General features: G+C 47.7%; 1 protein-coding gene across 1 annotated transcript in view; it reads right to left on the minus strand.

The window, feature by feature from the left end:
• Nucleotides 1-743: 743 nt before the first annotated feature.
• TMOD1 (tropomodulin 1) overlaps nucleotides 744-14,996 on the minus strand; it is a 59,945-nt gene continuing 45,692 nt past the window's right edge. Inside the window, exons 8-9 of the mRNA XM_023760384.1 lie at nucleotides 9,389-9,533; nucleotides 744-2,276 (exon numbers count right to left, since the gene is read on the minus strand). Coding sequence (XP_023616152.1) covers nucleotides 2,212-2,276; nucleotides 9,389-9,533 — 210 coding nt within the window. The 3' untranslated portion in view covers nucleotides 744-2,211. The remainder of the gene's footprint in view (nucleotides 2,277-9,388; nucleotides 9,534-14,996) is intronic.

The following is a 14,996-nucleotide window of genomic DNA, read 5'->3' on the forward strand; positions in this document are numbered from 1 at the left end:
ATCTGTAAACTACGGCATTTGGCCCACCTCTTGCTTTTGTAAATAAAGCTTCATTGGAATAACCACACCCATTTTTTTTTTACATATGATTTAAGACAGAATTAAGTATTTACAACAGAAAAGTTATGGCCTGCAAAACCTATATTTATTACCTGGTCCTTTACAGAAAAAATTGCCACCTTCTGGTCTAAACCAACAGCTTGACTGATGGAACAGATGGTTATAAAGATTTGGCTCACCTTCATTTTTTATTGATTTGGTTTTTAACAGAGATTTTCCCCTAATAGTCTCTGTTTTCCCGAGTATCCACCACACTTTGCTTTTAACACTCCGGTGTGGGGTGAATTTCCCGCCAAAATATAAGATGGCTCTGTCTTTTGGTTTTGTTCCATCCACCAAAAGGGTGGATTACAAACAAATATTTGGTAATACGCAGTTACAATCGGCCCGAGTTTACACGTTTCCCGCACTCCACCGCAAATCTATATGAACTGAGTTAAAGACGGCTCCCGCGGAGTACGCGCAATTCACGCGAGCCGACTTAACTCGTTTCCCCCACTCCAAGTGTTAAGTATTTTCTTTGAGGGATTCAGATTAGCTTGATGACACATATGGGCAGTTTTTACACAAGTGCCTTGGGATACAAGACATTCTGAGTGAGGTCATCCAGCACTGCCGTGGTTTCCCGGCCTTGTCAGTGCGTGTCCCTGTCACACAGGTCCCAAGAAACACATACGCAGTCATTCATAGACCAACAGATTTAATGTTACATTGCAGTTTCCAGTGATGCAGAATACAGCTGCAATTGTGTTTCAAGGAGAAGCCGGTGGTGCCACTCCTGGGCCCGTCTGCAGCCTTGTAGACACTCTTCCACAGAGGTGGCTCCACCTCCGGTTACCCTGCACCGTCCACGGCATTACAGTTCAGTGTGCAAGACTTTTCCTTTCTCGTCAAAAGCCTCTCTGCTCAGTGCTCTGCAGCAGTCTGCTCGTCAGCTCTTTGGCCTGGCCTTTATCAGGAGATTTGTCCTATCACTCATTGAATGTAACTTCCCAAGCAACAGAAATACTAGCTCGACTGGCACTGTGGTATGTTAAAAGGCACAAGGGCATTGTGGCTTCACATTTTTGCTGGATCCCAAGAAGTGCCATGATGTTAAAAGGATGCAGCAGAGATACCAAAATTACGTTTTCAGAATCATCATCTTGGGATAGTTTGGCCAGGGTTTCCTAATTCTTTACTATCTGGGTCTTCCCTGTTGGCCTTCAGAGGCTTAACTTTTTAATTAAGATTAGCAGTGACGTGTCTAGTAAGTGCTGCCACAGGTAGTTGCAAGTCTGTCAGCATAGACTGGAAATTTATCCCTCTAACATTTGACTTCAAGTAAGCCATTAGCGCACTGTGCAATATAGAAAGGTGTTTTCAAGTATTTGGCCACAGGTTTTCATATCCATCATAAGGTTAGCATTCAATAAAGGAAAAAATTCTTTCTGACTCCGGTGTTAAATTGTAAATAAACCCCAGATGCCATAAAGAACATTCCAGGAGCTGTTTGTTGCCTGGGATTGGTAAAGACAGGATGGTTTTTGAAACTTGGAATTTCCTCATATCCAGCAAAAGGAATCTCGTGTTCTTTGATTCCTGGCAGAGCTCAGTGGCTTTAGTCTTTCTGTCTTTCTTGAGGGGGAAAATTGTGTTCTTGATCCATCAATCAATTTGGCAACTTTAATCTTGAGGTTCTTCAATTTAAAGAAGGGTTAATAAAAAACCTGTTCTGCTGGCTAAATAGCTAAGATCAAGTTTGTAATAAAGTATTGTATAATGCTTCTACACCGTGCGGAAGGGTGTGCTGTTTGTTCGTGCATCAAGCATAGTCAATACACCTGAAACGCCATATAGCAAGGCCACCAAAACCAGGCTCTCAGGTAAGTCACTGCTGCTGTAACGTCATCTTCAGGAAGATCTGCCGGTCCAGGGGCTTCTTAGTTTTTAAACAATAACCAGACTGAACTTCTGTGACTAAAGAAAAACTTCACATTAACCATAATTTATAAAATTTCAACTGTAACCACTAGTTATCCTAAAACCTTTGTGCATAAAGAACTGAACCACAAAAGGGTTTGTGCCGACATTCTGCCTTCTGGCTTCCACTGCAGAGCACAGATTACCAGTAGAACGTGTCCAGTTCAGAGGCGTGGTCACCGCCACACACTACACTCCACTCCGGCACTTGGGAATGATGGGCCCAGTCAAGTCTGCGAGCCTCCTCTTCCTCACTGGAAAGGAAGGGAGATGAGATGTAAGCCAGTTGTCCCTGTGCACCAGGAACCACCTCTGTGGCTCAGAAAGCGCTGTGAGCTTCTCGCTAACGCTTTGGTTAGCAGAGTCTGAAGCCAGTTGTTTCTAAAGGGTACATATGTGTGGTTGTGTAACGGCCCTCCCACTTGTCAGCGTTCACCGATGAGGGTCTGTGGTCATGTAGACTCATTCATAAATTACTTCTAAGTCGCTGACCTACAGGTATAAAATGCCTTTATCCAGCTCCACTGCTTTAACTTTACGTACAGAGGCCCTGCAGCGAAGATCCTTAGTCCACTTCAGATGAGTTAAGTCAGTCTTCTTAGTAAGACTAGGGTCTTAACTGCTGGATACGTTTCCCTTGGCTTTCTCAGAGTTCCTGGCCTCCCTCCTGCCTATGTAAACAACAGTGTCTACACTAAGATTCCCCTGCATTATCTGTCCCCTCAGGGTTAACCCTGACATTTTCCCAGACGCAAAACATAAGCTTAAACGCAATCACAGAACAAAGTAGTTAAAAGCCATAAAGAAGAAAGAAGAAAACACTAGCCAGGAGGTTGCAGGCTGGAGGCATTAGCTTATAGGACCACGGGACAGGGAACGGGGTTCCCTTGGTTGTAACAAGGGAGAGTGTTCTGAAATGAATTAAGTGTCTGCAGATGAAGACCAAGCAGCAAGCTAGATCAGCCACGAGAGGAAGAAGTCTGTAGAGCTGGAAGGTGGCCGTCAGGGGGCTGCTGGTGTGGCAGACAGGAAGCAGAGGAAAAAGGTCTGTCTATACTTAGATGTCTTCCAGTTCCCGAGCCGAGCCGGTAGACCTGCAGCCAACAGATGGATGAATACGAGCTGCAACATGAACCAAATCAGCTTGTGCAAACATGGAGCCTATATAGCAGAACCACCTAGGAAGGTGCGGTACTCGGGTCGTGGCTGGGAACTGGGGGTGGGGCGTGGGGCACAGGGCACCCAGTATGGGGCCCAGAGTTCAGTTGGTGCCTGAGCTCCTGCACACCCCTTCGTCCCCATCTGGAGAATAATAAATGCAAATCAATGGGCAATCTCCTGATGAGAAAACACTGAACTATCAGAATGTCCAACAGCTTGGGGTTGGATGTGGAGAAACAACCCTAAGAGTGGAAGAGGTTCACCTGAGGTGACCAAAGGGTTATGATTCAGGGGTGGGGAACATCTGGCCCATGGGCCGTATAAAGCCCATGAAATCATTTGATCTGGCCCTGCCAAGGCATTAGGGATGAGTTAATTAAATGTTTGACCAAGTATAGCAGGCTGATTTTTAAGTTGATAATTCTGTATGGCCCTCAAATGATGTCATAAATATCCAAATGGCCCTTGGCAGAAAAAAGGTTCCCCACCCCTGGTTACGTGAACAGACCTTTAGGCATGTCCATGTTACCTGTGCAAGCATGCCCAGCAGGGCAGCCTCTTTACACCTCTTTTGCATGCAACACCTCATGGCAGCCCCTCCACAATTCTGGAATGTCAGTGTTGTTACCATTTCCATATTATGGACGAGGGAAGAAGGGCAGAGAGAGAACCAAGGCTTGTGCCTCAGTCCAGCGCCTCTCTCAGTACCACCCGAGCCCTCCATGTGGGTTTTACATATCCACAGCTCATCTGGTTCTCACAGGACATTAGCTCCATTCCCCTGGACAAGGAAAGAGCCAGGATCCTGAAAGCTGGTGGCAGAGTCAGGACTGGAACCTGGTCCCCAGCCCAAGCTCAGGGTAGAGAAAGGGATGCCTCCCGTGTTTCCTTCCCCGCTACATGCCCTCACTGCGTACACTGGGCTGGGTCTGTCCTAAGTTCCCCTGCACTGATGTCGCAGGGACTGGGTGAGGAGAAGGGGAGGCACCCACTTACTCAATATTCTTTCCCCCCATTTTAAGGAAATTGAGGCCAAGAGAGGGAATAACATGCTCCAAGTCACGAGAATAAGTGACAGAACTGGGAGTAGAAGCCGGGTCTCCCAATATCCACCTTCCATTCAATCTGCTTTTTACTTCCATTAAAGCAAACTGCTCTGTGTTGCTTATCATTGCAACATCAAGAGACTCGTTTATCAGAGCCCGAAGGAATCTTGAGTCATCCGGACCAATCTCCGTGGTGGCTTGAGCTCCCTCCATCACTGCCCGCCAGCCTTGGACACCTCCATCACGTCTTTGGGGAGCTTTTACACGCATTTATATACACAACAGCACTTACTGAGTGCTACTGCGTCCCAAGCACAAGAATCAGAACTAAAGATATTGCTTAACAGGGGACCAAGATATACCAACAGTAAGTCTGATAAACTATTACAGGTACCCTGGCAGGTCTCTATCAAGTATGAGGCACAATGCACGAAGTGGTCAGATCTTCTGAGGATGGGCAGGTGACATTCTGCTGAATCTTACAGGATAAAGGGGTAGATGGTGGGAAGGGAGCAGGAACATTAGGAGTAAAAGCCCTCTATAGGGATGCTTTTGATTGGGTCACTCAGACATTCTAGCTACCTGGAATGGTTGGTACTAATATGGCAAGAGGATGGCTCATCAGGGGTGTCAAGAGATGAGTCTGGCAGGGCCTCACCCAGAGAGGAGGTGGAGAGCACAGGTTCAAGGGCTGGACTGCCAGTTCGAAGCCCACTTCTGCCCACTGTGGGTAACCTTACTACTCTCTAGGCCTCCTTTCCTTAGCACAGAATGGCGGTAATAATAGCACCTGCCTCAGCTGGTTGCTGGCAGCCTGTGGGAGTAAGATGGGAGTGTGCACAGCAGTGCCTGGCACACAGCGGGCACCTTTAAGTATCAACTACGTTGTTAAGGGACTTGTGAGCCATGTCAGGGAGTTTAGGCTGAGAGCAGTGGGAGCCCAGAAAGGGGTCTAAGCAGAGCCCGAAGGAATCCTGACAGGACAAGGCTCGGGATGGGCACTGTGCCCGATGCAGCCCCGGAGGACCAGGTAAGTGTGATGAGGACTTGACATGAGGCAGCCGATAGGGCTGGCGAGGAGGTGACTGGCTGGGGTGGGGCTGTGCACAGAGAGAGGCCCAGATTTCTTATGTGGCTGCGAGGAAAGTAGTGCCTTTTCTGAGGCGAGGAGGTGACTGGCTGGGGTTCTCAACCTTGGCTGCACATTAGAATCGCCTGGGAATCTTTTTAAAATCCTGATTTCTGGGCCTCATCCTCCGGAAATTCTGTTTCTTTGTTATGGGGTGAGGCCACAACATTAATAACAAAGAAACAGAATCTCCTGAGCATGAGGCCCAGAAATCAGGATTTTAAAAAGATTCCCAGATGATTCTAATGTGCAGCCAAGGTTGAGAACCACTGCTTTAGGGGAAGACGATGATTTGGGGTGTGCTGTGCCAGGGGTGCTCGTTAGAAAGGTCTTTCTTGAGAATACGGTAAAAGAGCGACGTTTCTAGGAAGGGATGTTTTCTGGTTTAAAACATGTTACACCCTCCCCTGACCTCAGCCTTCCCCCCCCACCCCCGCCTCCCCTCCCTCCTCGTCCCACACACACACACAACTGTCTTAACTTGGAGGCTGCAATTCAGATTTAATTAAGTAGAGAGAACTTCAACAGCAGATTTACAGGACCTGACAGCCAGGCTTAGCCTAGGTCTGAGCTATGAACAGTGTGGAGATAGGACTCATCTGAGATCACCATGGGAAAACATAGCGGGGGATCCGCGGCTCCTCCCAGATGCCGCCATGCCCAGGTCCCTGCTCTCTCCCACAGAACACAGGGTGGGAAGGGTCCCAGGCGGGCTGCCTGTCTGCAGGGGCTCTGGCTGACCCATGGCCTTGGGGACTGATATCCCCCCAGGAGGAGCCCACCTGCCCAAGCCATAGGCCGGGAGCCGGGAGCTGGGAGCCGGGAGCCGGCACAGAGCAGGTCACAGCGAGAGGAGACCGGAGGGGCTCAGACACTGCTCACAACCACAGTGGCTGGGCGCGGCCCACAGGAATATTTTATGATAAAAATATTCAGCTGGAAAACACAGAAGCCTGTCTGCTTCGTCGGAGCATCACGGGCGAAATGAGGGACTGTGCTGGAAAGAAAGGATTTCCCTTTCACAGAATCCTTTTTAAAGAACGATTTCCCTTTTTCTGATGCACTGTCAGAATCAGAAGCATTTCTTTTACCAAAATTAGCAGATGGCCGCAAATTTGCTTTTAAAGCTAGAAATCCTACATCACCAGCTAGCGCTCTGCCTGCTGTGTGTAATCGCCGAACCGATGCTGCTCTGGTTCCTCCTGTGGGAGACCCCGAGGGGAAAGCTGCACAGTCTCCGGGGTAACCCAGAGGCCCACGTTTATCACCTGTCACTCCTGCCCAGGAAACTGCCACAGTCCCGCTTCCCACCTGCTTTCATCACCAAACTCCTCAGGTTGGCATTAAAGGCCTTTGGCTCACAGCCTCCCCACATGTACTGAGTCCCATTCCTTGTGAACACCTCGCATACCTGCCGATCATCCTGCCTTTGCCCATGTCGTTCCCTCTGCTTAAAACGCCCTTCCTCCCTTCTCTGTGAGTTCCTATTTTCTTTTTTTAAAATATATTTTATTGATTTTTTACAGAGAGGAAGGGAGAGGGATAGGGAGTTAGAAACATCAATGAGAGAGAAACATCGATCAGCTGCCTCCTGCACACTCGCTACTGGGTATGTGTCCGCAACCAAGGTACATGCCCTTGACCGGAATCGAACCTGGAAGCCTTGAGTCCGTAGGCCGATGCTCTATCCGCTGAGCCAAACCAGTTAGGGCGTCCTATTTTCGGTTCTAGGTCTAACTCCCCATACTAGTTCCTCAGTCCTCTTAGGTTTTTCGTCTCTCCTGTTCTGCACACTGGGCCCTACCACCTCGCCTTTGCCTGGGCTAGCACCCCATCAGGAACGCCTCCTGACCTCCCCCACAACCTCTCTCTTCCTTTCCAGGCTGGCTGAAGGCCCACCCCAACCAGGATGCTTTGTTTAACTGGCCTTTGTCCTCACAAATCATGTCCTCATTTTACTCGGATACAGTATGCAGGCATGCTTGAATTTTTAGGCACATCACTCCCCTAAAAGGTATAAAGGTTCCTGAGTCAGGGAACTAGTGTTTCTGTTGCCCCTTACGTCACCGAGCACACGCTCACTAACCACGGGTGTGACCACGGGCCTGGAAGGGCAGCCTGACCCAGGCTTCACTTTCTCCGCAGGGAAAAGGAGGGATGGGCCTGAAGTCCTTCCAGCTCAGGCACTCTCCGGTCCTGCCACAACCTCGAGATCCCTGGTGCTAGGAGTTGGGCCTGGATTTTGGAATCACAGACTCTCAGGACTGGGAGTGTCCTTCAGGGCATTTCATTACACCTCCAGCTGATTTTGGTGTCTCACCCCACCCCCACCCACTACCCCACCTTCCCTGCAGCAACTCTGATCTCTAGTCATCTGGAACCTTCCTTCCCAGAAAAGAAAAAAAAGACCTCCAGACCATCTTGCTACTGGAAGACCTGAGCTGGATTAGCCCTGAGAGAGGCACCGGGGGGCACACAGGAAGCTCAGCCTAGGCTGGGAGGGGAAACAGGAGGCTATTGCATAGCACAACAGAACGGAAGGCTTGCAGTGCTCCTGAAGCCAGCTCACCGCTGGGCCAACAGTTCAGGGTAGCTGTCAACTCTGTGGCACCATCATAATCGCAATTCTTAGTTACTAGTGTTAGTTCTTATTTTATTTCCAATCAGGGCACTTCAGATAAACCGGGACACTGGCTGCATTTTTTTGTTTGCTTTATGGACTTTCCTGGACCTGCAGCTCTAGAAAAAGTGGCAAGTAGCCTCTGGGCTGTGATATCTTTAAGAGCAAGAACCTGCATCTTCAACACCCAGGGGCCGATAGGGCTTTGACCGGTGTTTGTTGAATTGGCTCACTCGATCTGCAGTGTGTGTGGCTCTGAGGTTATCTAGGCAGAGGTTCTGCGAGTGCCTGCCTTGTGCACACTCACCTACACACTCCTCTCCAGGCACTAACCTCGCCTCAGGTTCATCGCCATGTGCTTTAGAACTAGGCTCTTTGTATTTCACCGAGTGTTAAAAACAAAACAAGCAACAAAAGCCACATGTAAAGCAGGTTTGAATTTGATGAAAAAACTCACTGAATACATTGCCCTTTAGAAAACATATTTCATAATTCAATCTCAGAAAGCAACTTTCTTTTTCTTTTTTTTAAAACTCATCATGCTTCTGTCTCGTCTGTAATAAGAATAACATAATTTGGATTTTCTTCTTCCTGCCTTGTCTCCAGCAAACTCATGGCTAAATATAATAATCAAATATATTAACGTATTAGGCCTACTCCTTTTCTTGGTTGTTTTTTCCTCCACTTTTCCTATAGCCTTATCAGACCCACTCTTTTTGGGACACTATATCAAGTTCTTTTAACAGCCAGCAGGAAGACACATAAGTAACTACACACAGAGCTTGGGAACAACTGGCATCTGGAAAAGTCAGTGGTTGATGTCACTTTTCATTCAACTGACTTATTGGGTGTTTGCTCACAAGAAAGACTGTGACATTTGCTTTTAAGAACAGAAAAACTATACCTTTAACTGAGATTCAATTACTGTAACCTGTTTACTATGAAGTCAACATTTTCAACTCTTATCTTAAAAACAAAGAGAAGTCTCCTAGGCTTGGGGCTTTGGTAATAGTGCCGGTTGGGGGCTGTGGGACCTGGGGCTGGAGCCAGACCGTGACCTGGACAGAATCCTTGAGTTCGGAGAAGGGTGTTCGGAAGAGGAGACTCCCGGTGAGCCTGTGTTCTTCCGAGTTTCATTTCAGGAGCTAATGCACTGAGGGTGCCCTCTGGGCCTGCCCTGGGCTGAGCTGAGCTGAGCTGAGCTGAGCTTTGCTGCGGGGAGGAGAGGGCCCAGCCTCGGCTCCCTGACACAGGCTGCTCACAGCCCAGCGAGGAGACAAGGCACAAACACACAAAACGAATGAAACCAACGTGAAAGTCGGAGTCAGGCTCACCAAGGGGACCCCCTGGGAAAGTTATCCATGAAAACTCCCCCCAGGACAGGTGGGGAGGGAGCACAATTTTACTCACCTAGGTCGTTGTTGCTCATCATGGCGTTGGAGGCCCGCAGCCGGGGCCCCTGCTGGGTAAAGTGGTAGCCGAATTTCAGGAGCGTTGTGTTTTTTTCCAACATGCTCACGATCTCCATTTCCACTTTGTTGCCCAGGGGCTGGCTCTTTGGTCAAGAAAGAATAATAGTCACCAATCATTCCATTTGCAAGGCACCTATCCCTTCTCTACCCACCAGAAACCCTGAGTGGTGGGCGGGGGATTTTATCCCCACCTCCCAGAGCAGGAAATGGAAGTCTGGAGCAGGTGAAAGTACAGCCAGGAGGAAATGAGCTGGGATTTGAACCCAGGCCACTGGACACCTACGATAGATCTTTCCACTGGCCCACAGCAGCATCCTAGGACTGAGCAGAAGGACATTCAAATCATCTAGTCCCAAGAAATGTAAAAATCCTGCTGCCCGGGCTGTTGCCCATACTAATTAATCCAGGATCACTGGGAGTGAGGCTCAGGTGTACATGGCTTTTCACACTCCTCAGGTGATTCCAATGTACAGCCAGGTTTGATAATCAGTCATTTAGACTCATCTGCAATTTACAAAGGAAGAAACTGAGGCTGAGAGAGGGAAAAGGATTTGCCCAAAGTCACACAGGGGGTTGGGAATGCCAGAGTCACTTCCTACAGCCTGTTATGTCCCTTACCCCCAAAGCTATAGTGGTCATCTGACAAAGATGAAAGAAAGGGAAAATCCTTTAAGATTTACTCTTAGAAACTTTCGAATGTGCAATGTAGTATTATTAACTCTAATAATATAAGCCCTGCGGTCCATTACACCTCTATGACTTATTTATTTTATAGCTAGAAGTTTTCACTTTTTAAAAAATACTTTTTTATTGATTTCAGAGAGGAAGGGAGAGAGAAAAACATCAATGGTGAGAGCAAATCATTCATTGGCTGCCTCTCCCTACTGGGGATAGAGCCTGAAACCTGGGCACGTGCCCTGACTGGGAATCGAACCATGACCTCCCGGTTCATTCGTCGATGCTCAACCACTGAGCCATGCTGGCAGGTGAAGTTTTCACTTTTTGATCCCCTTCGCCCATTTCACCCACTCGACCCCCATCCCTGGCAACTACCAATCTTTTCTCTGTATCTATGAGCTTGGTTGTGTTTTGTTTTTAGATTTCACATATAGGTGAGCTCATATGGTATTTGTCTTTGTCTGACTTATTCACTTAACATAAGGCTCTTAAGGTCCATCTATGTTGTTGCAAATGGCAAGATTTCATTCTTTTTTATGATTGAATAATATTTCATTGTGTATATACACACACACACACACACACAATCTTTTTTATCCATTCATCCATTGGTGTGCACTTAGGTTGCTTCCATGTGTTGGTATTGTCAATTGCAGTGAACACGAGGGTACACACTATCTTTTTGAATTAGTGTTTGTGTTTTCTCAGAAGTGGGATTGCTGGATCATATGGTAGTTTTATATTTTTTTCAGGAATCTCCATGCTGTTTTCCATAGTGGCTGCATCAATTTACATTCCTACCAACAGTACACAAGGGTTCCTTTTTCTCCATATCCTTGCCAACCCATGGCATTTCTTGTCATTTTGATGATAGCCATTCTACCAGGTGTGCAGCAATATCTCATTATGGTTTTGATATGTATTTCCCTGATGATTAGTGATTTTGAGCATCTTTTCATGTACCCATTAGCCATCTGTATGTCTTCTTTGGAAAAAAGTCTATTCAGATATTCTGCCCATTTTAAAATTGGACTGTTTATTAAACTACAAATTTAAATAATTAAAATTAAATAAAATTTAAAATTCAGTTCCTCAGTTGCACTAGCCACATGTCAAGTGTGCAATAGCCACTGGCTACCATGTTGGTCCTGCAGATACGGAGCATTTCCATCATCACAGAAAGTTCTTGTGGAGGTGCTGACCTAGACTGTGAGCCCTGGGATAGCACACAGGACCCAGGATCTCTAGGTCAAGGTCAAGGTCACAGGATTGAATTGAATGGAGAAAACAGGAATAGGCTCGATGCATAGGAGGGTTGAGAAGATACATCAGCCCAGCATCCAAAGAGACAAGCATGGAACCGTGGTTGAAATCTTGACGGAGAACTCCTCCCAGGTTATTCTGAGTTCACCAGAGCTCGTCTGGGTTCAGATGGGGCTGAGACGCTGATTAGGGCAAGCAGAGAAGCAGAGGGCCATTGGTGAAATTCCACCAGACTGTCTGGCAAGGCTCCTGAAAGGGCTGGGAAGAGCTCTGGCCTGTCCTCAGAGAACTCAGACCAGCCCTGCGCTCTGGCTGGCTTGGCCTGGCAGCCCATCTCACCCCACACTCCTCCTCCCCTCCCCTCTTTTGAGCTGGAAGTCTAGCCTCCCCTTGAGGGCACTTGCTGGGAGAGCACTGCGCAAACTCACAAACTCATGGTGGGCTAGTCTGAGAGAGCGCAGAAGCGCAGGTCCTCCCTGACTGGAGGGGCTGCCAGGGCTGCTTCTATAAAGCTGGCACTTCAGGTCACTCAGTTCAGAGTACAGAGCACCCCAGTGCAGACTGCCCCCATCCAACCTCCCTACATCCTGGGGAGGAGGGCCGGGCAGGCAGGAACTAGCACCCCGTCTCAGAGATGAGTGAACGGAGCCCACGTATAGATGGGAGCTGGACTGTGCTCCCTCTGCTTAATGACGGAGCCAAGGCTTGGCCTTAACCCGGGGCTGGAAGGACTTCAGAGGACCCTGTAGGCCCACATTCTCAAACTAGCATCTGCTATCCCTGAGACACACGCAGATGTCTGTCTGTGTGTGTGTGTGTGTGTCTGTGTGTGTGTGTGTGAAAGAGAGAGTGAGAGAGAGAGAGAGAGAGAGAGAGAGAGAGAAGATACAGGATTCTTTTAGATAATTGTGGCCAATCTTCCTGGCATGTTAATCTTGGACCAAAACCACTATTTTTACATTACGGAGTAAAATAGAAAACATGTATTCATCTTAACAAACTTTGTACTTGCTTCATTCTCAGGCTGTCCCCTTTTCTCCAGGGACTCTGAGACCAGAAGGCCTCGATCATCTCATAGATGAGAGAAGAGGCCATTGGGGATGAGGTTAGGACTAAAACTATGGTTCTTACTTATTTTTCAAATACTTGTTAGTTAGTAATTATCCTATCTAATAAAAGGGTAATATGCCAATTAACCATCACTCTGTCACAAAGATGCAGCACCCAGTCCTCTCAGCCCCGCCAGAGTCCCCCAGTCCCGGGGTGGGGGTGGGGGGCGGCTGCTGAGAGCGGACAGAGTGAGCAGCCTGACAGAATGCTTGCTTCGTTGCCGTGGCAATGAGACAAGCGTTTCGCACCCAGCCGCAGAGGGCCTCTGGCCAGGCCTGGTGCGGAATGCTTGCGTCGTTGCAGGCCGGGCTGAGGAGACCTCCCCCCACCCCCGTGCACGAATTTCGTGCACCGGGCCTCTAGTTGTATGTCATAAGCACCTTACATATACTAACTAGGAACCTATGGAATATGTACTATTGTTGTACCTTTCATCTTACAGACATGAAGAACAGAGGTATTAAGAAATTCCCACTGAATCACAGAGCTAGGCAGGTGCAGACCAGGATTTGAATATGGGCAGTCTGCTCCATGTTGATCGTTTTCAGCTGCTAAATTTTGGGGGGTAATTTGTTACACAGTTATAGATAATTGGTGCACACACATAATGTTGAGCAAAAAAAGCCAGACATAAAAGAGCACATGCATGTGATTCCATTGATCTGAAGCTTAAGAACAGGCAAAACTCATCTATGGTGACAGAAAGCAGGACGTGACTGCATTAGGAGGGTATTGATTGGGAAGGGGCATGAGGAAGCCTGCTGGGCTGCTGGATGCATTCTGTCTTGATCTTGGTGGGGATTACACAGGTGTATACATGTATAAATCCACTGAGCTGTCCTTTTAAGACATATCTGCTTTACCATATATGCTACACTTCACTAAAAAAGTAAATTTAAGTAAGAAAGAGAGGGAATAAGGAAAGAAAGAAAGGAGGTAAAAAGTTGTTCCTTGCACGAGCTAGAATCTCTCCCAGAAGTCTGTTCTCCCCACCCAATCTGTCCACCACCAACTAAGTCTAACAAACAACAGGAATATCACCTCCCTCTGATTGAGAGAATACTACATGGTTCAAGGATCAACACATTAAATCCTCTCACTACGCTAGTAGGTTGAGTATCAGTAGTAGTCCCATTTTATAGATGAGGAAACTGAGGCATGGATACATTAAGTGACGTTCCTGAGTTACACAGCAAGAGCAGAACGGGGGCTTGATCCTTTGTTTGACTTTAAGTGTCAGGGATCTGAAGACAGGTCATGCTTGGGTCAGTCTGTCTCTTGTCTGGGAAGCTCCTGGTTTTTCAGGACAGACTGCCGTGGCAACCTGACACGGAGCGAGACGGTTGTTGTCACAAATCTTTAGTCTAATTCACTCTGATCTGTGTAGGAGAAGGGTGTTCTCTTCACCATACATTTTGTCTCTCACTTCCACTAATTTCATCTCATTTTTCCCTGAGAAGTGAGGTCAGTAAAGGAACACAATTGGCATGTGGGTGAAGGAACAGTGACTTGGGCCTGTCCTCTCACTGAGGTTGAATTACTTAGTTAATTCCAGGCTGAATTACTTCAAATCGCAGTGAAAATACAGATGTGAAAAGGGTGCACAGACCCAGAGCTGCTGCTTCGGAGGTAAATGTAGAAGGAACATCACAGCAACACAGAGAACACAATTAGTCGAATAGTCTTGCTCTTTTGGTTTTCAAGTGTTTTTCTTACGCCTTGCAAATCCAAAAGTATATTCAGTCTCACTTAACATAGTTAGCCAGCTGACATAAGTGTGTAATCTAACAGTAAGGGGTGTCGCCAAGTGTGAAACCCTTCAGGATTCTATTCCAGTGTATCTTTTATTTTCTTTCTAAACTAATTTTCATTAGGAAAATAATCCAATCTTGGAAAACAAGAAAACACAATCCACTTTCTTTAGCTTTTTTTTTTCTTCAAAATATTAAGCACATCCTGTCAAACATTGGAATGAAACATGATCAATCCAGCCAATACCCCCGACCTTGCTCATATCTTCATTTGGGGAGGGGGTCGTGTTTCAGGTGTTGTCTGCTCAGAGGGGCAGGGAGAGCACCCTGAGCCCTCAGGGTCCTGGGGAAGGACCTGCTGGAGGGAGCTCAGTCAGGAGTGAGGAGGGTGAATTGAGGGGCCCAGAGAACCCCCATTTGGGTATGACCTGCTGGGAGTGGGCGGGGCCTGCAAACACCCCATCTGTGGGGTCGACCCTGTCCATCCAGACAGGCAGCCTGTCTGACAGGCAGGACCTCTCAGCTCTGACTCTTCCTTGATCTATGACTTCAGGCAAGTCTCATCCCTTCTCTGATCCTCAGTTTCCCCACCTGTAAAAGGAGGGCAGGACTGCCATTTTCCCAGTGTCCTCAGCTCCAGGTCTGCACCCCTCTGCCCTCTCCCACCCTCACTGCCTTCCCTGCCCCTCCAGCCCTCATGGCTGGCTCTGGGCAACTTCAGGCAGCAGCAGAGCAGAGTCTGGA

Source organism: Myotis lucifugus, unplaced genomic scaffold (genome assembly GCF_000147115.1).
Source record: "Myotis lucifugus unplaced genomic scaffold, Myoluc2.0 scaffold_180, whole genome shotgun sequence".
Lineage (NCBI taxonomy): Eukaryota > Metazoa > Chordata > Mammalia > Chiroptera > Vespertilionidae > Myotis > Myotis lucifugus.